This window comes from Podarcis erhardii (assembly GCF_964252035.2).
Source record: "Podarcis erhardii genome assembly, chromosome: 15".
Taxonomy (NCBI): domain Eukaryota; kingdom Metazoa; phylum Chordata; class Lepidosauria; order Squamata; family Lacertidae; genus Podarcis; species Podarcis erhardii.
The window spans coordinates 39,665,288-39,689,568 of record NC_138505.1 but is presented as its reverse complement, the minus strand read 5'-3'; the positions used below and the strand labels follow the sequence as shown (position 1 = coordinate 39,689,568).

At 45.1% G+C, this 24,281-nt stretch overlaps 1 protein-coding gene across 1 annotated transcript; it reads left to right on the top strand.

Annotated features, from left to right (window-relative positions):
* Positions 1-349: 349 nt before the first annotated feature.
* P2RX7 (purinergic receptor P2X 7) lies at positions 350-19,665 on the top strand. Its single transcript, XM_081842270.1, has 13 exons — positions 350-958; positions 4,562-4,694; positions 5,811-5,882; positions 7,062-7,134; positions 8,224-8,320; positions 8,989-9,069; positions 10,700-10,829; positions 11,279-11,415; positions 12,988-13,081; positions 14,580-14,645; positions 14,759-14,875; positions 16,019-16,117; positions 18,694-19,665. The coding sequence occupies exons 1-13, from the start codon at positions 834-836 to the stop codon at positions 19,201-19,203; spliced, it is 1,734 nt and encodes a 577-aa protein (XP_081698396.1). The 5' UTR covers positions 350-833; the 3' UTR covers positions 19,204-19,665.
* The last annotated feature ends 4,616 nt before the right edge of the window (positions 19,666-24,281 follow it).

Genomic DNA, 24,281 nt, shown 5'->3' with positions numbered 1-24,281 from the left:
AATTTCTTGTCTCAGTGTGTAATTATTGCCTCTCAAGGTCCTGCCAGAGCCTTGTGCCTCCTTCCTAAAGTCCAGTGCCTTGCTTAGTTGGCTTTGGGAAGGTAGCGCGAGGAGGTGGGGGTCGTCCAGTTTGGGCCTCCACCCCCCAAAAAGGCAGTATGTGGTTATATCAAAGTGCTCTTGCAGCCCACTTGGTATGGAAAGTTGGACTACTCTGCTCTAGCTCAAGTTCAGAACGGTTTGAATACGGAAATGAGAAAAATGCTGCTGCTATTGTTTTAAATAGCTTGACCGGAGGGAGGGAGGAAGGAAGGAAGGAAGGAAGGGTGAGGAGGAGAAAATGGCTGTGTGGCTATAAACAAATCTGCCAACACTCCAGAAGTTGCAGAAGTCTTCTAATCTGCATTCATTTTGATTTGTTTGTGGTGAAGTTATACAATGATGTTTACCTGATTTGCTTGTGGGGTGTTTATTCATCTTCCTGTTAATAATTTGTCTGTCCCCCACTTTTCAATGTGTTTCCCCATTAATTTCCTAACTGCAAAAAAGTGTTTGTGGTTGCCCCAAGGCCACAGAGCATTTTAATCTATTTTAATTGTGCAAACCTACACTTGAATCCCTCCCACAAAATAACAGTCTGGAGGTGATTGCATAGCAGCTGAATTATAGCTCATGTGACTATTTTGATTTATCTTAACTTCCCTGCATGGCTTTCTTACTGTGCCTTTAAGTGGGGTGGTTTTGCTTTGTGAGTGTGTGGGTGGCCAGAAACACCAGCGGCAGTGCTGTCTGAGAGCGTGCAGTTTGTAAGAGGCTTTTTTTGTTCCTCCGCCATGGCCGGGTGCTGCAGCTTGAAGAATGTTTGTGAATATGAAACTAACAAGGTTGTGCGCATTCAGAGTGTCTACTACGGGAGCCTCAAGTGGGCCATCCATTCTGTCGTCTTCATGTATGTCTGGTAAGTGGAACAGGAAAAGTTCAGATACGGCAACAGGGAAAACAAACAGGGAAAGTTGGGAGCCTTGGAAAGAGCTCTCCAGCGAAATCCATGGGATTTACATCTCTAGCTGTTGATAAGGAAGGCTGGGGTTGAATTGTGCAAATTGCTCTGTCTGCTTGGATCAGTTAAACTATATCCAAGAGTTGTTTTAGTAGTTCCATCTATTGTCTGAAAGTTAGTAAAGCTGGTAAAAATGTTAGTGACAGTTTATAAGATACTGCTTTAACAAAAGCATGTTAAATGTATAAATTTAATCACTATTGTCAGTGATACCACATTCCCCACCTTGCACTCAGATCTCACCTGTGACTCCTAGTAGCTGTCAGCAGGCAACAGCAGTCACTATTCGTTTTAGATACAGACACTTATGGTATGAGGGCTAAACTGTCTCAGGAATGTGCAGGACAAGAGAAGCCTGTTGCTTATTTCAGTAAGAGCCTGAAAACCGTAGAGAGAAACTTCTGCACTTTTAGGAAAGAACTCCTGGCAGTTGTAAAGTTCATAGGACATTTTCATTATTATCTGTATGGTAGGAAATTTGTGGTGAGGACTGACCATTCTTCCTTACAGTGGCTATTTTGGTTCAAAAACCTGGGGCCAGCTCTGGCTGGCTGGCTGGCTAAACCAGGTGAGGGTAGTCAATGGGTCTCAAACCCTTGGTGAATGAGGGACTTTGCCTGCATGCAAAGACAGGCTCCGGCGGATGGAGCAGATGCACGTGCCGTTTCTGCACATTCTATAGAAGGAAGTGAGGGGCAGATGGGGCTCGTCCACCTCGTCCATCTAGGAGGAGGAAACTCCTAAGCCTCTGCTGCCTTGTGGGACATCTTTGGGAGATGAAAAGGCTCAGGAGTAAATGCTACACAAATCCAGTGTGTCGAGCTTTATTTTTTCCTTAACTGAGCCTTGTACACCTCCTTCCGGCAAGTGCTGCATCCAAGCTGGTGTCAAATGTATTGCTCTGCTTTCCTTTGGACCACATGAACGAGGCTAAGAGGTGGGTCTTGTCGTCTGGGCAGCCCAGGACCTCCATACACATTGCGCAGGCTTACGCCCCAGGAAGGTCACTTTGGTGCTGCTAACACAGTGGTTTAACTCTTCCCCCTGGAGGCGCACTCCATTGTCTCTCCTCCATTGTCTCTTGAGACAGATGAATGCCAACAAGAAGATACCACATTATTTATACAGGGCTTTAAAGTGTTCAAAGCAGCTCACATGTCATAATGTTATCTTTAGAACAACAACAACCTTATAAGATAGGCTGCTAATGCAATCTTAGGCTATGTTAACAGATGTTTGATGCCTGGGTCATGGGAAGTAATGGCTCTGCTTCTGTTCTGCACTGATCAAGCTCCAGTCCTGGGTGCCACATTTTAGGAAGGACAATTGGAGCATGCAAATTGGAGCATGCCCAAAGGAGGTTTGGGGGTTCTGGAAATCCCCATAGTACAATGAACAGTTGAAAGACCTAAGTATGTTTAGTTTAAAGAGGAGAAGATGAAGGAGAGACATGATAGCACTATTCAAAGGTCTGAAGGACTGTTATGTGGAACATGGAGCAGGTTTGCTCTCTGTTGCTCCAAAAGGAAAGAAAAAACAATTTGTGGAAATTGTTAGGGAATAAGATTTCAGCTAAAAAGGAGGTGTTTTTGAAGGTGAAGTCCAGCCAACAGCGGAATAAGACTGCCTGTGGTCTCCCCTTCATTTGACAGCAAAGGACAGGAGAAGGGTGAATGGCCATTTGTCAGGGATGCTTTTGTTGCACCCTGCACAGCAGAACCTGCACTGAGCAGGGTGTGGGTCTAGCTGAACCCCTACTGTCCCAACTCCTATTGTTATTACTATTGTACTTTCCTCTTATCACAGACACGGGATGAATGGACTAAACTGGACTGAGAGAGAACAATTTTACCAAATATTGAGACCCACCTGCCACTGTCATATTACTTTAAGCAGGCATGGTCCCCCCTCCCCCAAATCATGGGAACTGTAGTTTATCAAGGGTGCTAAGAGTTCCCCTCACAGAGCTACAGTTCCCAAAGTGGTACTCAGTGTTACTGGTTACCCAGGGAATTGTAGGTCTGTGAGTGGGTCAGTGCCCTTGACAAACTACACTTCCCAGTGTTCTTTGGGTGGGGGGAGCTATGACTGCTTAAATTACTATGACACTGCTTTAAATGTATAGTGCAGATGGGGCCAAAGATTCAGACAGGGACTGTCTGATCTTATAGCTCTATCTTGGACCTTAGGTCATATCCACACCATATATTCAAAGCACATGGCCTTCCCCCAATGAATCCTGGGGACTGCAGTTTGTTAAGGGTGCTGGAAATGTGCTTTAAATGTACAAGTAAACACATCGGATTTAACTTTGCCAGCTTGCTGATCTCTGCACAGTCTGATCCAGTGCATGCTTATGCAGAAGTAAAGTTCCACTGAGTTCACTGGGATTTACTCCCTATTAAGTGTGCATAGGATTGCAGTTGAGAGTGCGCAACTGCTGCAAGAGTAAGTCACACTGAAATCAGTGGAACTCGTAAGTAACGTGTAGGACAACAGAAAATACCCACTAAACTGCTCTTCTAAACCTGTGCTATTAGGATTTTATTTTTACAGCAAGAGAACTTAAGGGGAAGGATTTTATTGTTTATTTATCGCTGAAGTAGAAACCTTTGCATTTGCAACAACAGCTGGTATATAGTCTTGCATAGTAACCTCTAAATCATTTTAATCAGTGAAACAGAACTGTAGTAACTGAGGTTAGGAACACACAGCCTTGGAAATAAAGACCCCACAGCTGGGAATTTTTTCCTTCTTGCATTGAAAAGTACTGCATTAAACTGATCTAGACATATTAATGTAGATTTGTTTCTGAGCGTATAACTTGTGGCATTCTGAGTCCTAAGAGAAGAGCCTTCTTTCAGACAAGCACAGCTTTGTAAGTTTGGTGTGTGACCTTTCCCACCCACGCATCTGATGAATGCCATGATGTACAACCAGCTACTCTTAAAGAGACACTCTCAATGTAGTAAATAGAGTGGTGGGTCTGTGTTGCTTCATGGCAAGAATAACAAGTGGTGAAGCTGTGGCCCTCCAGATGCTGATGGACTGCAAATCCCATCAGTCCCAGACAGGGTGGCCAATGGCCTGAGGTGATGAGAGTTGGAGTCCAACATCTGAAGGGCCCACAGATCTGCCATGCCTGCCGTGTGTGTGTCGCAGGTAAGAGTTTTTTAAAAGACACATCACACACACAAAGCGTATATTATGTTATAAAATTACCATTAAAAAAAAGATGGACAGAACTCCTGTAACTTGGAAGCATTCATTGGCAGGTGAATTTTCATAGTGGTACAGGAACTGAGAAATTGACTCGTCCTTCCACTTGCCCATCTCTTTAGCGCACCTGGTCATCAAAATGGCACAATTTATTTCTAACCCTCTGTGGGCAGTATGTTGCTCTGGGTTTGCATAATACAGGGCAGTGCTGTAGCATGGGCGGGGGGGGGGGGGGGAGGCGCAGGGACACCACCTCAAACCTTTTCCATTGTGTCTCTCCAGTGTTGTCCTTATTGCTGACAGACGCTATCAGAAGAAGGACTCCGTCATCAGCTCAGTGCACACAAAAGTGAAAGGGATTTCTCAGACTGAAGCAAGGATCTGGGACACAGTGGAGTACACTCTCCCTATCCAGGTATGTCTCAACTCCTTGACCAGGGAGCAACCTGCTTTTCAGTGACCTGAGTGACTGCTTTTCGGCTTTGGGATATAAAGCAGAGGTTGGGCACACCTTGAGTGTACATTACAGACCCTGCCTGGAGATGCTGGGAACCGAACCTGGAACCTTTCTGAACGCAAAACAGGAGCTCTGTCACTAAGCTACAGCCGTTCTCCAAAGGATCACTGGGCTATGGCCCTTCAGCAACATGGGGGGGGGGAGGTGCACCACACCTGGTATAGGGGAAAGACTGCAGGTCAGTCTCCCACATCTTCATGTAGGGCACAGAGTGACGCCCATTTGAAACCTTGGAGAGCCGTTGCCATTCAGCATAAGGCAGCATTCTATGTTTCCTTAGGCAGATGGCAGTTCAGCCTGTGCTTGAATACCTTCAGTGAAAAAAACACTTCCATGTTCTGAGGCAGACATCTTCCACTGTCAAACGCATCTTCTCCCATCCCCAATTCTGGTTTACTTTGTTGAACGTTCATCTACAAAAAAGAGGATAACTCCATAGCTCTTTCCAGTAGCACCTTAAAGACCAACTAAGTCAGTTCTTGGTATGAGCTTTCGTGTGCATGCACACTTCTTCATTACTGAAGAAGTGTGCATGCACACGAAAGCTCATACCAAGAACTGACTTAGTTGGTATCTGAAGAAGTGTGCATGCACACGAAAGCTCATACCAAGAACTGACTTAGTTGGTATCTGAAGAAGTGTGCATGCACACGAAAGCTCATACCAAGAACTGACTTAGTTGGTATCTGAAGAAGTGTGCATGCACACGAAAGCTCATACCAAGAACTGACTTAGTTGGTCTTTAAGGTGCTACTGGAAGGAATTTGTTTTGTTTTGACTATGGCAGACCAACACGGCTACCTATCTGTAACTGATCCATAGCTCTTGATCCTGATGGTTTATGATATTTTGCTTGGTCGCTAATAAATGTCTCGCCTTCTTTAAAACTGTGTGGCTTTGGGGTTTGTGGCTTTTGAACCCCCCCCCCCATGGAACAATCTTTTGAAGAGATCCGCTTTTAACCCCCTTTGATCAGTTGTTCTTTCTCTTTTGCCTCCTTTTTTGTGTATTCAGGGAATAAATTCATTCTTTGTGCTAACCAATATCATCAAGACAGAGAACCAAGTCCAGGGACTTTGCCCTGAGGTAACTCAATTTTGTGAGTGATGTTATTATCTGTGTGGAGAGGGAAATAAGACATATTCTGTAACGGAAGGCTTTTTAATTAGTGTCTCATTGCTATGGTGATCCTACATCATCAGGTGCTGATTCATCTTTCCCATCACAACCTTGTTAGATTTCAGAGAAACAAAAAACCTGCAACAACTAGTCCAGAATTTGTTCTTTGCATTCTATGTTTAAGCTGGAATCTTTTTGGCAACTGGCAAGATACAGTCAGGGCTGTATTTAGTTCTGCACATTTCATAAGTTTTCTGTTCAGGCATGAAATCTGGTAACTGGTGTAGCAGGTTTCAGCAGCCCAAGTATCTAAGATTTCATTTTAGAAAAATGAAATGACATTCCTACTCCTTATGACCAGGAAGATAGAAATATGCAGTTTCAAGTGATGTTGAGCAGGGCTTAATGAAGCCTAGTGCTTTGGTATAGCTCTTTACCCCACAGCTATTGGTCCCCAATCCTCAAGTCCTGCTCTTCTTTAATGATGGCATTGTTGTTGTTGTTGTTATTTTCATCCTTCACCCTAAGGTCCCATGGTACATTACAAAAAACAATATAGAAAACAGTTTAAAACAACCTACTATCAGGAAAATAAGGTGTACTGTAAAAATATACACCTCAAGTGGTAGACAAAGGAAAGAAATGCTTTCTCCAGGGAGGCTGGCCTGGTGTTGTTATTACATATCTTGAGGCTCCCAGCAAAAACATTCCTCTTGTCCCAGGCCTTTGGCTAATTGAACAATCTAGGGCCTTTTAAACTGGGGGCTATTGTTTTTGTTTGTTACTGTGTTGTATATTTTGGTGTTTTTATATTGTAAACTGCCCTGTGATCCTCAGTTGAAGGGCGGTATAGAAATTTAATAAATAATACAAATAAAAAGAAAAATTGCCTTGCTGAGAGTGAAACAGACTAAAGTAGGACAGCATACAACCAAGCCTGGGAACTGTAGTTTGTCAAGGGTGCTTGGAATTGTAGGGGTAAACTACAGTTTCCAGGATTCTTTGGAGGAAGCCATGTGTTTTAAACATGCAGTGTGTTGACAGCCAGGGCTCTGGCTCCTGTAGGTGTGGTCTGAAATGAATATGCAATGCTAGAAATTAAAACGCATATTTTATGTTTACTTTCCCCTCTTTCCTTTTTCTCAGTTTCCCCTTGCCAAAGCTGTTTGCTCTACCGACAAGAGCTGTATGAAAGGTCGTATGGACCCTCAGATTAATGGTACGTGGGTTTAGTGTTTGTAATATGCTGTAGAAAAAAGTAAAAGAAAAGTTATTGCTTTTTAAATTTTCATTTTCAAAGTTTAAGTTACAAAGTTCAACAAATTTTACAGCCAACAATAATGAAACTTTACTGCAACAGCAACTTAAACTTGAGGTGACTATGACTGCATACCTTATGATAAAATGTTCAGTTTACTTGTCACTTGATTAAGAAAGGCTAATTGGTTAAGGATACGGGGCTACCACATTTAATTGGTACGGCCACGCTGTGTGATGCGCCAAAAAGTAGATTAAAGGCCCATAAATGGGATTTGTCCAAGACAGGGCATAGGATTACATGTGAGGTTGTGCAGGTTCTTTGCCATACATTCAGTGTGTAAATCACATTCAAAGGAGCTGCCACGAAGATTTCTTTAGGGCAGGGATTTTAAACTGGGGTTCTTTACTGTCCCTGACAATGAGGTAAGACTGCCATTTCTTTACCTCACAGATTTATAGTCAAAAGATCTGGAAACACTGGGAGTTATGTAACTTCACATGCATTTTTAAAAAGAATTCATTAGACATCCACTTGCCTTTAACATATTTTATATCAGCCTTCCATATGTTCTATCAGCCCCTATGAAAAATGGGAGATTTGTGAAGGCTACTTTACTGACGATATTTGATGGCCACCTGCCTGTCAATTTTAACCTACTTTGGATCCAGTTTTGCCTACAACAGGATTATAAACACACACACACGACAGATTTCTTACAAACCACATACCGTAAGCTTCAAATCCTGGCGTTTCATGGGCAGTGTCAAAGTTCCTGTGGGTGGCAAAGAAGGCCAGAAAACAGCTTGTGACGTGTCCCAGAGATTGCCCTTGGTGTGGAGTTTGTGTGAATAGTGGCTGCTTGCTATGACATCTGGATTTGTATTCTGCTATTCTGTGCCATAATATTTTCCTTACCTGTAATGTTCCTAATCTGTGTCTATGAAAACAAATCAGTTTAAAAGCTCTCGTATTTTTAGTGAAAACAAAAGCCTCAACTAGCAACAAGGTTATATTCCATAAATGAAAGCTGATTTCTGCTCTCTACAGGAATTCAGACCGGCAAGTGTGTGAACTACAACACAACCATCAAAACATGTGAAGTCGCAGCTTGGTGCCCCGTGGAGTCAATTAAAAAGGCTCCGGAGTAAGACAGTTTTTTTCATAGCAGTCTGTGCACCCTTTTACTGTGAGGAGGAGAGACCTCAGGCTGGGGCTGCCTGGCCCTTGGTACTCTCCCCAGGCCTCACGGGCTCTGGGTCACCCCCTGGTTGACTTTGGTTCAAATGTGCAGGTTTCCCACCTGCAACAGGTGTGCCACTGTGAGAACAGGATGCTGGAGCAGGTGAGCCGGTGGCCTGATCCAGCAGCCTCTTATCTTTGATCGTTCCTCTTGCTTGCTTAGGTGAGAGAGATGTGTGAATATTTGCAGAAACTCTCCTACCACACGGGTAAAATTTATATCCATTGCCTCACCTACTTTTGCTTCTTGCTCTGCTCACCACTGACATATGGCCCCTGGGATGTTGCCCAGTAGGGAATGCAGCCCTCGGGTTCAAGCCCCCCCCCTTACTATATTCAGCATGTGCGCCCCTGACATGTCTCATCCCTGCTGATACTGATAAAAGTCACTCAAATATATTTACAGAAACAGCTAGGAATCCCATACACAGACCCTGGGGCTCCCCCCCCCAATTCAGCTTCAAATGCATCACAGCTTTCCAGCTAATACTGTCGTTAAACTATATGATGATATTTAATAAATGGGACCTTATTTTTTGAGATCTTTCATCCTTGTCTGGGGTCTCATTTTAGGCCTGCCATTCTGAGAAGTGCTGAAAACTTCACTGTGCTGATAAAAAACAACATTCACTTCCCGAAATTTAATTATACGAAGTAAGTGCAGACATGTGTTTCAACTGCCCTCATTTCTGGAAAATTGCTTTTACTGTTACTGCCTCTGGAGCAATGTCGGGATGCCTGTTTAAAATTGTGCTTGTGTGACTTGCTAGAGCCATCTTTAGGGCCCACCTGCCCCCATCTTGTTTGCATGGTTTACGTGATGGAGCCGTGGGCTCATTCACACTGCTCCAGTTCTCCTGCTGAGCTCCTTCCCTAGCCCAAGTAGAATCAGCAAACCACTAGCCTGCCCCAGCTTACTGTTGCTGCCAAACCAGTGTTTATGGTTTGTTTTGCTCCAAGCAAGGCACAGTGGCTAAGCAAAGAACAAAACCTGGTGTCATGCTTCCTTTGTCTGATTCCGACCAGGAGTAGGAGGCATTTGAGGAGGATGACTTGGATGGCTGGGGTGGGGAGAAAATGATGCCGCACAGCCCTGTTGACGATTCCTCCTCTCTGTGCTCAGACACACAACAAGGCGGGAGTCCTGGGGGCTGCTCCTTCCCTGCGGGCAAAGAATAAGGAGGGCTCTGGGGCACAACTTGGTCTGACAAAGCAAGAGGATTCAGAGGGGCAGATGGGTCAAGCGTTGTTTCTCAGACAGAGGCAGCACATTAATAAAAAAAGAAGAAATTGTCCTCACCCCATTCCCACAGGGACAGTTGTTATTTCAAGTAGCTGATCAGTTGCTGTCTTTGTTTGAAAACGTGGTGGGAAGGCAGGGAAACTCATTGAAGCAAGTTTACAGCTCCTGGGCTGTCGTGGAACCCTTACTACTAATTTCAGACTCCTGGTCCTTGACTCTTGCTAATGAACCTATTGCTGTTACTCTTTTGCCTTGTCAGAGCGCCTGGACCAGGCTCTGCTCTTTATTAGCCACTGAGTTTGTATTGTTAGACCACTATAATAAAAACCCACTTCTTCACTTTCAAGCAAAGAAACCTGTTAACTGGTTTTGAGTGGGAGCCAGGACACTTGGCTTCAGATCATGGGTTGCTGGGAGCAAAACAAACCATGGATGCTGGCTTGGACATCATGCTAAGATAAAGCCCATGGTTTGCTGCCTGTGCCATGAGAGTGGTTGGGCAATGTGCAGTAGCACTTGCATGCATGGTAAGCCATGGATTATGGCTTACCACGAGGCCTGAACATAGCATAGCCACTGCCTCTAAAAGTTACATTCACCACTATCCTACTCCAGGCTAAACTGCACAATATGTAGCTTTTTGAAATTCACTAAAATTACTAGCCTGCAAACATTTTTTGCCAAGTGGCCTGCGCTTCCATATAGGCTGCAAATGAGGAGAAATTATTTCAGTTGCAGCCAGCACAGGCTACTGCCTCTTAGCAGACTAGTAAAACTTTTTGCAGGCTAGTAACTTTTGTGTGTTTATTCACAAAGCTGATGACATATTGGGTAGTTTTGGCCTCCAGTAGAGTTGTGGTACTGTAGATACAGTGGTACTATAAGAAAAGCATAATAAAACTGTTCTGATAGAAATTTCCCCCAGCTCTTTTTAATTTTCTTATAAACACTGGGCGAAGTCAGCCCAGCTACCATAAACAATTCATTTTGTGTTGCCTGCAAAATTAAAACAACACTACTTTTCCCTCCCATTCTCTGCAGAAGAAACATTTCACCGGATTTTAATATTTCCTGCACATACAACAAGAACACTGCTCCGCATTGTCCAATTTTCCGGCTGGGAGATATTCTGCGAGCATCAGGGGAGAACTTCTCTGAAGTGGCTGTTCAGGTCTGTGTCATCTGCTTTGGCTATAGAAGGCTTGTCTGCTCACTTGGCTGTGTGCAGCCTATACCTTTGAAACACATTCAAAGCAAATCCTTTCTCGCAAAGAATTCTGGGCACTCTAGTTTACCCACTTACAGAGTTACCATTCCCAACAGTCCTTAACAAGCTACAGTACCCAGAATCAAGTTACAGTACCCAGAATCCTTTGAGGGAAAGGAAGTTCTTCATATGCACTTTAAAGTGCAAGCTGAATTATTTCTCCCTTCCTTTTGATAAACTTTCAGTCTGTGAAGAGATGGTTGGGAAGCCGATTGGCATAAGGACCAAATATTTATTTCTATTTCAAGGTCTGATCCACTGCTCACTTTCACCAGCTTGGGAGCACAATGGTGTCTACCCCTGTTGATGATCAGCCCCACGTTAAAAGTATTCATCTTACTCTCTCTCCCAAGGGTGGCATCGTGGGCATCGAAATTAACTGGGACTGCAACTTGGACAAGTGGCTTCACCGCTGCGAACCCAAATATGGTTTCCGGCGTCTGGATGACAAAAAAACAAATGAAGCCTTGTACCCTGGAAACAATTTTAGGTATTTTTTTTTTGAATTTTAGGTAAAACCTGCTTTTGAAGACTTTGCTGTGTTGCAGCCACCCCCAACCTGGTACCCTCCAGGTGTTCTGGACTATAAATCCTAGCAGTCCTAGCCAGAAGCTGGGTGCAGAATTGAACACTTTACTTGTTTACCCTCCCCCCCCAATACTCTAAATGTTTCTAGTTTCTAGGTCTCATGGCTGCAAAGGTTTGAAAGGGGCACAGGTGATGCCAGAGAGGGGCTGAAATGGGCTCTCCCCATGCCACAACAAGATAGGGTTTCAGTTTCCTACATTGTTTTTTGTTTTCCCAAAACTAGCAGCAGGGAAACCTATCCCAAACAAGATAAATGTGTGCAGATTTGCTTGACTCGCATGCATTTTTAAAACATTGATTTCCCCTCCCTCTTATAATGTGCATTTTGAAATGGGCTTATTTGGGGATTTCAGCGATTTGGCAATTCTGAAAAACCAAAGGCTTTCCACACCAAAGTCATCTGCCACCTACCGCAGTCATGCTGATAAAGCACACAGGATGTCTCCCCGCCTCATGACAGTCCCTTTGCTGACTGCTGCTACACAGCCCCACTTCCCCTTTTGCTCACAATTTGGTGCTAGAGAGTGATGCCAATCCTGGCCTGCACTGTAGGCTGAGAGAGGGGGGATCACTGGGAAGCTGCACTCCAGATTCCCAGGAAGAACAGGGCAGCAAGGGGGAAACCAGTGTGGTTCCATTGGCCATAGAAGAAGCAGCTGCAGGGAGTTTTGCTTAAAACTTTCTTTTAAACTTTCTTCTGACTGCCAATTTTCACTGGGCCAGAGAGCTGGAAAGAAGTGTTCTCTTGTCCCATCCATAACTTGAGAATGAGGGCTGCTGGAGTGGGTGGTAGGTGTGTCCTCATATGACAGTCTATTGCAGCTTTCCCACGCCTGATGCTCTCTAGGGCAAAATGGCTCGCTTTGAGGGGAGTTTTACCAGGTCAGGGAAGGCTGGTCTTTAGGAGATTTATATATCCTGCTTACAAAATGGGTGATTTTGTGGGTCTTGCACGGGATATTCCCTTGATGGTTTGCACCCCATGTTTCCATGACATTCTAAATCCAGACATCAGAATGGGCTCCTTGCTTTGGGGACGGGAAGTTTCCCATGGGGAATCCAAAATAACTTTGCCAGAAGCATCAACAGAAGCTTAACTCCGTGCTTCCCAGTAAAGCATGCCTGAAGCAGTGACTGGCGATCCCACAACGGAAAATCAAAGTTCATTTATGCTGTGAGGAGAAAAGCAGCTAGTACAAGGCAGGGTGGTAATCCGATGACTCACCAGTGTTTGCTGTACTGTGAGCGGAGAACTTGCCTAACAGAGTACGAAAAGCCAAATTGCAATGGCCTTTGTGTTCTTTGGGGTTCTGGGGTCTGATAATGAGTGTGATGGGGGCTGCAAGTTCCACACAGGTGTGTTGTGTGAGGAAGGAAGCCATCTTCCAGCGATCTTTGGCGTCCAGGCCAATGCTCACATCATCCAAACTGCTCTTACAATACCTTGTCCAACTGTGTTGTTTGGTCCTTGCAGATTTGCAAAGTATTACAAGCAGGCTGGTGGGAAGGAGGAGAGAACCCTGATCAAAGCCTATGGCATTCGCTTCGACATCCTCGTGTTCGGCATGGTAAAAGGAAACTCACCCTGAGTTCCTGTTGTTGGTTTTCGATCATGTCAGAGAAATGGGAATTTGAAGGCCAGATTATGCATGACATCATTGGCAATTGCGTGATTTAAAAAATATTATTTGTATGCAGTGCTTTTTTTTTCTAAAAGAAAATGTTTAGGGGTACTCTCATTTTGACTCAAGAAAACCACCATTTTATAGTTCAAATCGGGAAAAATAAATACAGTCATACCTCGGGTTACAGGCGCTTCAGGTTGTGCATTTTCAGGTTGTGTACCAGGAAATACCGGAATGGGTTACTTCCGGGTTTTGCCGCGCATGCCTCCCGCACGGATCACGTTCGCAACCCAAGCGTCCACTGTACAGTAAATGGACAAAAGTACAAAGATGCACAAAATGTTTAGGGGTATGGGTACCCCTTTGTCCCCCCCCCCCCGAAAAAAGCACTGTTTGTAGGTGAATAGCAGGCAGTGGAAGCCTGGTCTGGACCAGTGTTGTGGGGGGGGGGGCTTAAGCTTTTGCCATCTGTGTCTATTTTCATGGGAAGGAAAGCTAGTAGGACTTTGTGTTAGGAAGCAGTTTATCCACCATTTGGGTTTCCTTTGGTATGTATTAAATTTTAAAAAATTGGGGTGGGGGAATTGAGGGTCCTCCTAACATGGATATAAAATCTGAAGAGCTGCTCGGTTTTTCTTGCCACAGCAGCAGAATTGTCAGTTCCTCAAAAGGGGAAAACACAAACTGATCTTGAGATTGCTGTATGCTGCAATAACGTGTGGAACATTATTACTCTGGAAAAAGGTCATGCTCACAACATGCTCTTTGGCAAAACTTTTGTCACCTTTATAAACCATTCTGACATGGAGTATTCTCCACCATTGCATCCTCTTCATGCTGTGCGGATGCTGACGGTTCTTTTGTCAGCAGTGGCTGCCTCTTTTCCGCTTGCAGGCATATGGATGAAATCAGTTCCCTGTAAGGGACAGAAGAGCCAGACACCAAATTCATAGATACTTTTATGTATTCTGAATATGCAGCATGTCCAAGAACTTCACATCTTGAATTTTTCTCTGTGTATGTTTGTTTGTGTACCATTTCATTGTTGCATAGAAACAAACATTTATTTTTAAAAAAGGAAAAGAATTGGCAGAAGTGGGCTAGATGGACCTGAGGAAGCAGTTTCTTGTGCTCATATTTGACACTCTGGATGCCACTATTTTTTTATTATTTTATTCACCTTACTTGAATTTATACCAGTTTAATTTCTAACTTGAAACAGAGTGTAGCTTGTTTGTATTTTGCAGTTTTGTGCCCTGGTTCAGTGCTCTCTCCTCATCCTTTTTCTAGAAGCAGGCCTGACTCAGTCTATGAAACAGACACTGAGGCTTCCCCATTCTCAGAGAAAAGGGGTGAAAATCAATTACTGTCTTTTAGAAAAAAACAATAATCTCTTTTGTTCTCTGTTTCCTTGTCTTCCAACCCTGACCCCCCACCAAAGGCTGGACGGTTTGATTTCTTTGAGCTCTTGGTATATATTGGTTCCGCACTCTCCTATTTTGGCCTGGTAAGAGACTGTTTTATATCCCTTGTCATTTGGTTGGTGGATGATTTCAGCACAAATTGCTTCAATTAAGAAAATTGAATCAGCATTCTCTTGGATTTTCTTCTTCTTCACAGGCACAGTTTGTAGTTGATTTTCTCATTACTTCATATTCATGCCGTTGCTTCAAGTACAACCCAGTGAAAGAATATTACATCAAGAAAAAGTGTGAGATGGTGCCGGGACCAAGATGGGTAAGAAATGCAATTACCGTATTTTTCGCCCCATAGGGCGCACCGGCCCATAGGGCGCACCTAGTTTTTGGGGGGGGAATAAAGAAAAATAATTTCTTTTCCCCCCAGGTGCGGGGCTGGGGCGGGGGAAGCCTGAGCTTCCCCTGACCCCAGCCCCCAGAACAGGCTGCTATCCACAAGCCTAGGGAGCCCAGCGGGAAGTCGCGCCGGGCTCCCAAGGGTTGCAGAGAGCTTCCTGAAGCCTGGAGAGTGAGAGGGGTCGGTGCGCACTGACCCCTCTCGCTCTCCAGGCTTCACTGAAAGCCTGCATTCACCCCATAGGATGCACACACATTTCCCCTTCATTTTTGGAGGGGGAAAAGTACATCCTATAGGGCGAAAAATACGGTAATTGCAACATCCTGCAGCCACTTATGGATATACTAGGGAATTCACCTTACTGCAAGAAAAGAAATGCTGGATTTGGACATCACACTAAACTGTGGTTTAGTGAGATATGAGTGTGCCTAGTCTCCCCTTGTCCTACTCTCTTCATCTCCGACACAGCTGAGAGGGGGAGTTTTTTGAGGTTTTGCTTCTGCTTTTGGTTAACCACCAGACTTGGAACTGTAACTACTATAAACTATAGTTAGTTTAAAATAGCCATTCTCTGAAACCAAGAACTGAAGTTGGCTTGTTTGAAACCAGTCATAGTTAAGGTAATCCTCAGAATCTAGTTTTCTGTGTGTTGTTGACTAGCCAAGTAAATGACTGCAGTTAGGTGGTCAAACAAAGCATGGTTAAGGAAGGGGGCTGGGTTCACGTTTAGTTCCAAGCCATAGTTAAAACCAACCAAGGTTCAGAAGCTGACAACAAAGCCTGACTTCTGATCGTGGTTGTTGACAGTAAATATACCATAGTTTTGGGTTTGACTGCCAAACAAACCATGGCCAATCCAACAATAAACTATGGATAAGTATTAAGTGTGAACAGGACACTGAAAATGATAATTTGGAAAGGTCCAAACAAGCCATAGTTGTAAGTGTACGATTCAAACAAATTGCTGCCTGTCCTCATCTTCTATTGTTAATACATCTGAAATAACAAGTTCATTCAGTGAAACACTTGGGTTGATAAAATGTCTTTGTTTATTTTGTTGGGCAGACTCTACTTTATGTGACTTTTGTTGATGAGCCACACATCTTTATGATTGACAAATTTTTGAGGACGAGCCTACAGAAAGTTAAAGGCGAGGTTATTCACGTGAGTTGGGGTCTTCCTTTTTATATGTGTGTACCTCTCTGCCTGTGCCTACATACAGATTTGTGAACAGGTGAGATGTTTTCAGAGGCTTCAAGAGGGTGGGCTAGCCTACGCCAACCTGGTGCCCTCCAGATGCTTCACACAACAACTCCCATCAGTCAGTCCCTTGCTGGTTGGGGCTGATGGAAGCTGTATTTGAAAACATCTGGAGAGCACCAGCTTGGGGAAGACTGCGCTAAACCATAGTTTAGTATTAGGAAAACAAGCCTTGGCAAGCCTTGAACTTGTACACGCTTTCCTTCTCTAGTGTGCCTGTGAGGGGGAGACAGAAACCTCCCACTTTAGATTATTCTTTGTTTTAAACATCTGTAAAGAAATACATTTTTGTGTGTGTGAGTGTACAAACACACACACACACATGCTTAATTCCTGTATATAATTCCTTAATTACAACTATTGCATAAAAACAAAGCATCATAGTCAAACAATATTGGTTACATGAGCAATCAAGAAAAACAAAGGAATTATATACACCAAGTATGTTAACTCAATCTTTCCATTGTTTCCAGAATCCATAAGGTTGAATATTCCTGAGTACATATCACAAAACTGCTCCATTTTTCCAATAAATAAATAAATAAATAAATAAATAAATAATCAATCTCCCCATGTACTTACTATATTTATTAATTTAACATGAGTTATTTACTATATATACTATCTAATCTTCCAAAGTTGGAATCACTTCCATTTTAGATTAATTCCCATTTGCCATGTTGTCTAAACACAGACAAGCTGTCATTAATATTGACTATGGTTAGTTGAAATAAGCCAACCTCAAACCACCGTTTATGAAACTGGTCTGTTTCAACTAACTGCAGTTATGATTAACCACAGATTTGGGTGATACATTAAACAGGGCGCACAAACCTGAGGCTCACTCTGGCTCATTCTGAACAATTCTAAAACAATGGTTTAGTGTTATGTTCCAACTCAACCAGTATGGTAGAGCCTTCAGTGCCCTGGCTCATGTGTCACATTAAGCAAAACCATGGCTAAGCATGAATGAACAGGTGTGCAGATACAAAGAGGAAAAAATTCTGGTCACTTTACTCCTCTAGCAGCAAGACCAGGGGAGGACTGAAGCAACCACAACACACACACCCTCCATGCACTTAGAATCATAGAATCATAGAGTTGGAAGAGACCACAAGGGCCATCGAGTCCAACCCCCTGCCAAGCAGGAAACACCATCAGAGCACTCCTGACATATAGTTGTCAAGCCTCTGCTTAAAGACCTCCAAAGAAGGAGACTTGTGCACTCATTTATTCATGCTTAACCATGGTTTGACTTAACATTACATGCTACGTGGGCCATTGCCTGTGATGCACCTGTTTGATCAGAGACTGGAGCAGGACTGAGGAAATGAATGTGTGTAACTTTGGCAATGGCTTCATCCTACAGCTTTCAATGTCTGATGTCCTAAGAACATAATGATAGCCCTGCTGGATCAGGCCAAAGCCCACCTAGTCCAGCCTGCGGTCCTCACAGCACTCCACCAGGTGCCTCTAGAGGAGACCTGCAAGACCCATCTCAAAAAGGATATGGCAGAGCTGGGGAAAGGCTGGGAAAGTGCAAAAAACCCAACCAGGGGTTTGGAATATCTTCCCTGAGGAGAAAGATGAAATGTGTGTTCATGTGTGTGTGCGTTCTTAGAGCCCCCCTTAGTGACACTGGCAAAATTAAAGAGCTGCTGTCTAGCATGGCTAAGCCTGTTATGTTCAATACAGCTAAGTTTGCGATAAGAGCTTTCCAATACAGCAATGCAGGAGTCTTTTGCCCAAAGTGGGACTCGAACTCACAACCCTCAGAGTCTCATGCTCTGCCTACTGAGCTATATGCAGACACATGTATTATATATGCTTTATTACATGTGCTTTATTATACTTTTCTTAATAACATTTTTTGCATGCTAAAATCCATTGGCTTACTCTTTTCTTTTTTTGGGTCTATTGTCGCGATCACACAGGGTCCCCGGAGGTTTCACCATCTATTAATCCCTGTGCCACCACTTTATTTCTTGCTGCCACCACCCAGGCCCTACCTGGGACAATACTGAGTCTAGTCATGGTTAAATTGGAACATAAACTTCTGTTTATTTATTGTAGTTTAACAAGCGTGTGGTTTCATAAACGGTCTCAGTCAACTACAATCTTGGGCTGCCTATCCAGACCTATAACTTCCGCTACCTGCTCTCACTCACTAAACTACCTCTCAGATATTTACTCGTCTTCTAGCTCCTAACTGTTCCGGACTCTGCTTATTTCTCTACACTAACTCAACTTACCCACAGACTCTATCCCAATTCACTCCCATTCCAACCAACCACCCAACTCCCAACAAACTCCCCTTTCGCCCTTCCCAGAGCTGGTTTTATAGTCCCTCTGACTCCACCCCCTGTGTTCTGATTGGGTAACTTGTTTAATTAATTCACCTCCAGCACTCTCATATGTTAACGTCACATCTATAATCTGTATTTGGTTGACCAATAAATTTTGATTTGATTTGATTGCAGAGAAATACTGGTGATCTTATGCGTGCTGCCAAAATCCAGCTGCAACATCCGGATGAAGTTGTGTCTCTTCTTGGGGACTCTGACGAGGGGCATCCTCTCCAGAGCCAAGGGGGACCTGCTTCTTCTTCTTCGTCGTCTTCTTCCTCCTGTGAGCGTCCTGCCTGGTGCAGCTGTGGGAAATGTCGTCCAGCCAAGGGCTACTGGGAGCAGCTCTGTTGCCGAAGGAAGAATGGGGCCTGCATCACAACCTCCAATCTGTTTGAGCGCCTGGTCCTTTCCCGGCCGATGCTGAAGTTTGTCCTCCTCTACAAAGAGCCCTTGTTGGACCTGAATGGGGAGGCATGCAACAGGCAGTTTCGGCACTGCGCTTACAAGCAATACATTCACTGGCGCTTTGGGGAGGAGGACCTGGAAGAAAGGGCTCTGATCCCCAACTGCTGCAGGTGGAAAATCCGGGATGCTTTCCCCAGCGAGAACGGGGAATATGCTGGCTTTGTGAAGAAGGCCTAGAGGACCGTGGAGACTCTGCACTGTGGCTTTGGGAACAGAACAGATTCAGAGGGCGAGGCAGTGCCCCCTTTTACAAAAAACAAACAAAACCCCACCTCTTCAACAATCCTGCCATCCTGTGCTTCTCATTCCAATTAATCAAAGTCAGCACTTGCGGAGCAGCATGGTATAGTGGTGATGGAGTGATGGATGAGTTCAAATACCCAACCAGCCACGAAGTTCACACTGGATGACTTTGAGCCAGTCACCTTCTCTCAGCCTAATTTACCCCGCAGGGTTCTTGGGAGGATAAAATGATTGGGGAAGGAAGAACCACATATTCTGCAGCCCTGAATTCCTTGGACAAAGAGTGAGCTATAAATGCAATAAGCAAACGGGTTTGCTCCATATTTCTTCCTGGTTGACCCTTGAACTGAAAAGCCATTTGGCTTCTCCTCTTCCTCTTGGTAGCCTCTGCCAAAAGAGAGAAGAAGATGCTGATGAAAGCGGGTCACAGGTGAGAATAAAGCAGATTTTGGGAACCACAGGTCAAGCAAGGTGTCAGCCTCAGCCTCCCTAAATCTACAGTGGTACCTCGGGTTAAGAACTTAATTCGTTCCGGAGGTCCGTTCTTAACCTGAAACTGTTCTTAACCTGAGGTATCACTTTAGCTAATGGGGCCTCCCGCTGCCGCCCCACTGCCACTGTGTAATTTCTGTTCTCATCCTGAAGCAAAGTTCTTAACCTGAGGTACTATTTTTGGGTTAGTGGAGTCTGTAACCTGAAGCATCTGTAACCTGAGGTACCACTGTATTTTCTGATAGCCAAACGAGATGTGACTTTGACACAGCCTTCCCCAACCTGGTGCCCTCCAAATGATTCGGCCCACAAACCTTTTCTGGTTAGGGAGCATTGGAACTTCCTGGGGTCACCAGAATAGGGGAAGGCAGCTGTAATGACACAATAAGCAGCCACAGCTGGGTTTTTGAAAGCAAAATACCAGGCACAGGACCACATTGCAGAGGAAAAGGAAGTTTAGTCTTCCCACCCAGACAGAGATTCCCACCCTGTGTTCTGCAGTTATCCCTAGCTTTTTGTGTTGGTTGGGGAGAGTTAAACTTCTCCTTCCTGTGTGTCGCTCCTAGGGATTGCCAGCACGGTGCCCACGAATGCGTGTGCCCACCACTAAGTACCTCCTATGGTGTCCTCAAAAGGTCTCATGAAATATCTCCTAAGAAATGCACAAGAGGCTGTTCAGGACCTGTTTGTGCTGGCTTGAGCTCATCCACACTTCTCCATGCCTAGAAAGCATGGGGTCCAAGAGGTTTTCCACTTGTCCAAGCGAATTTTCGTTTGTGCTGCTGCTTTCCCTCTAGTGGGGCAGGAGAGCTGAAAATGATGCCAATATATTTCACATCTGGCAACCAATGTGCCCCTTGGGTTTCAGTTAATACATGAGTAGATGAGTCTAAAAAGCCTGGGACACAAATTTTCACAGCTCTCTGGTGGCTATAGTGACTCATTTACCAGAAGTAATGTACTGTTATAGTTTATAGGGTATAGGGAGACCCCCATGCCCTAGAAATTAATAAATGCTAGGATTTTGATTATTTGAGATGTGAAATACCAGCTGCAGAGGTATCCCTGGGCTGGCTTATGGAGACCAGCCTGGCTGGGTCAGTGAAGAGCAAATCTCTTAATATGACAAAAGGTGTTGAAGGGCCATCAGAGAGGAATCCTTTGGCCTGGGGAGTCAGATGTTACCCAGGTGGTGGGGTGGGTGTATTTGAGGTGACAGGAAAAGAGTTTTTTACTAAGGTTTTCTGGGAGGAAGAAAGGAGGGTTGAAAAGGTCCATCTTGAAGGCTGGCTGGGAGTGATCGCTTGGACTCCATGGCTGCACTGCTGTGAGGTACAAGTCACTCTTGAGATGATCATGCTGTAGGCTCTGGACTCTTTCCATGCAGACTGAAAGTGTAAACAGGTGAATAAACCATATTTCTTAAAGATACAAAAGCCTACGCCAGGGGTTGGCAAAAAAATTTAGCCACAGGCTGGTCCACTGTCCCTCAGACCTTGTGGTGGGCTGGACAAGTGGCACTGGGGGGAGGGAGCTGGAAGAAGAGGCGAGGGGGGCAAGTAGTCTTCCTCCCCTGTCGCTGCACTTACCTTCCCTGGGGCTGCTGCCACCATCGCTGCTGCTGCCGCCACTTCGTCTCATGGGTAGGCAGAACAAGCCCATCTGCTCTGCTCTCTGGCCCACAGGAGCACCAGGGAGGCAGAGGGAAGATGAATGGCGCAAAAGGGCTGGCTTCAGAGAAGGGCTGCTCAGCTCAGCCCCTTTCCTCCCCTAGGCAGGGCAGGAAGAAGCCAGGAGGGAGGGAGGGAGGGAGGAGGCACTGCCGTGGTGAGGGAGGAGGGGGGAATGGAATAGTGCAGGGGGGGGATGGCACAGCCCGAACGAACAGAATTCCCACGCCAATCCATGGACAGTCCACAGGCCAGATCCTGAAGGCAATTAGGTCTGATCTGGCCTGTGGGCCTTAGTTTGCCCACCCCTGGTCTACGCCGTGTCACAATTCTCCAAAGGACCACAGACCCTGGGCGAGTGCCTGGAACCCCCTGGACACTTGCCACTGCTCAGCAGAGAGATGGGCAGGCACACAACTTTTGTAACAGTATTTAGCGTTAACTAAATATATACTTGATTCTGACTAAACTAAGCTTCCCAGGAGAGCTTTTTAGACTCGTGTACTCTTGTACTATCTGGTACCAAAGAGGCGCATTGGTTGCCAGATGCGATTTCCCCCCCAGCTCTCCTACCCCACTACTGGGAAAAGCCATTGTTTACCCCTGAATCGGATGGAGCAAGCATCACACTGCAGAAAAACCAGGTGACGTTTGCTCAGTGGTAAGCATTGGGTTTTCCCGGGGGAAAGCAGCAGGACAAGCAGAAGTATGGATGAGCCCCTACACTGAACCCCACCCCTTCAAGATGCCTACATGTCATTGAATGCCAAGACTGGGGACCTGCTCTCCCTGTTATGTTCGGAATAGAGAATTGCAAAGAGCTTCTCTCTCTGAGGAACTGCTGCAGTGACTGGCTGCAGGTGCCTCTTTTTGTCCAGTCATGTAAGAGATAACACAACATTTTGTGGTCTTGTGTCTCTTCCTGGTGTGTTGGAAACGGCAGCCATTTTGTCTTATGCCATGCCCTCACAACAGCCACTTTCTGCCTGGTGCCCAGGGCACTTTCTCAAAATTCCAAATGTGTCCTGAAAGGTGTTGGCCCTGCCTGACAAAAGCCAACGAGGGGAGTTGAATTGGTGTTTAATTTTAAATCAGACCTTGTTGCTGCTTGTGCCATTAAAACACAACCTTCTTTGGTCCTCAGAATTTTCAATGCACACCTGGAATAGGAGATCCAGATCTTCCTGGCAGGCTTAAGCAGTCAGTACACCGTGGGTTAAACCACAGAGTGTAGGACTTGCCGATCAGAAGGTTGGCGGTTCGAATCCCCGTGACGGGGTGAGCTCCCGTTGCTCGGTCCCTGCTCCTGCCAACCTAGCAGTTCGAAAGCACATCAAAGTGCAAGTAGATAAATAGGTACTGCTCCGGCGGGAAGGTAAATGGCATTTCTGTGCGCTGCTCTGGTTCACCAGAAAAGTCATGCTGGCTGTATGCCGGCTCCCTCAGGCAATAAAGCGAGATGAATGCCACAACCCCAGAGTCGGTCATGACTGGACCTAATGGCCAGGGGCCCATTTACCATTATTACCCAAAGGAAAGACCAGATTAACTCTCTCTTTCTCAAACCACAGCAAAGGCTCATGTATGAGGGCTTTGCTGATTCCCACTGAGAAGCCCTCTGTTTCTTTGTGTCTGGTTTTGAAGCTGTTTGTTTCTTTCCAGTACAGTGGAACCTCGTGTTACGTACCATCCTCCTTACGAATGCTTTGGCTTCCAAGCTCCGCTAACCTGGAAGTAGATGCTCCTGGTTGCAAACTTTGCCCTGGGATGCGAGTGGAAGTCACGCAGCAGGAGGCGCCATTAGTGGTTTCCTGTTACAAATGGACCTCCGAAATGGATTAAGTACGTAACAGGAGGTACCACTGTAATTTCTCAGGAATGGGGAGAGGAGACTTCGGGAGTATCAGATACCAGCCTCATTATTACTGCGTTTCTGGGGGTTAGAGCAGAGACCTAACAAACAAACAAACAAACAAACAAACAAACAAACAAACTTGTGTATATACCGGTAATTAAAACTGGGTGTTCAGATTTCTTTGTCCCATGGTATTTCCAGGGACTGTATGATCAAGGGAAGTAATAGTGCCACTGTATTCTGCTCTGGTCAGACCTCACCTGGAGTACTGTGTCCAGTTCTGGGCACCACAGTTCAAGAAGGACACTGACAAACTGGAACGTGTCCAGAGGAGGGCAACCAAAATGGTCAAAGGCCTGGAAACGATGCCTTATGAAGAACGGCTAAGGGAGCTGGGCATGTTTAGCCTGGAGAAGAGGAGGTTAAGGGGTGATATGATAGCCATGTTCAAATATATAAAAGGATGTCTCATAGAGGAAGGAGAAAGGTTGTTTTCTGCTGCTCCAGAGAAGCGGACACGGAGCAATGGTTCCAAACTACAAGAAAAAAGATTCCACCTAAACATTAGGAAGAACTTCCTGACAGTAAGAGCTGTTCAACAGTGGAATTTGCTGCCAAGGAGTGTGGTGGAGTCTCCTTCTTTGGAGGTCTTTAAGCAGAGGCTTGACAACCATATGTCAGGAGTACTCTGATGGCGTTTCCTGCTTGGCAGGGGGTTGGACTCGATGGCCCTTGTGGTCTCTTCCAACTCTAGGATTCTGTGACTATCATATACTGTAATGCATATGCAACTGATTCAAGTATATTTTGCCAAAGTGTTTTCTATGGTTGAGGGTGTGCATAGCAAGGCTTTTCCCTCACAGCAGGAGTGGTAGAGAAGCTGCAGCCCTCCAAACCTTGCTGGGCTTCCAGTGGCCGTATTTGGCCCTGCGACCTGAGGCTGGTTGGAGCCACAAGGCCCACAAGTTCCCCCCTCCTGCTGTGAACCTGCCCCA

Excerpts from the sequence above, each read along its gene's own strand:
- P2RX7 (XM_081842270.1), top strand. The coding sequence starts at position 834 with ATGGCCGGGTGCTGCAGCTTGAAGAATGTTTGTGAATATGAAACTAAC. Across the intron at positions 8,321-8,988 it reads TCAATTAAAAAGGCTCCGGA|GCCTGCCATTCTGAGAAGTG; the intron begins GTAAGACAGTTT and ends GTCTCATTTTAG. Across the intron at positions 14,876-16,018 it reads TGGTGCCGGGACCAAGATGG|ACTCTACTTTATGTGACTTT; the intron begins GTAAGAAATGCA and ends TTTGTTGGGCAG.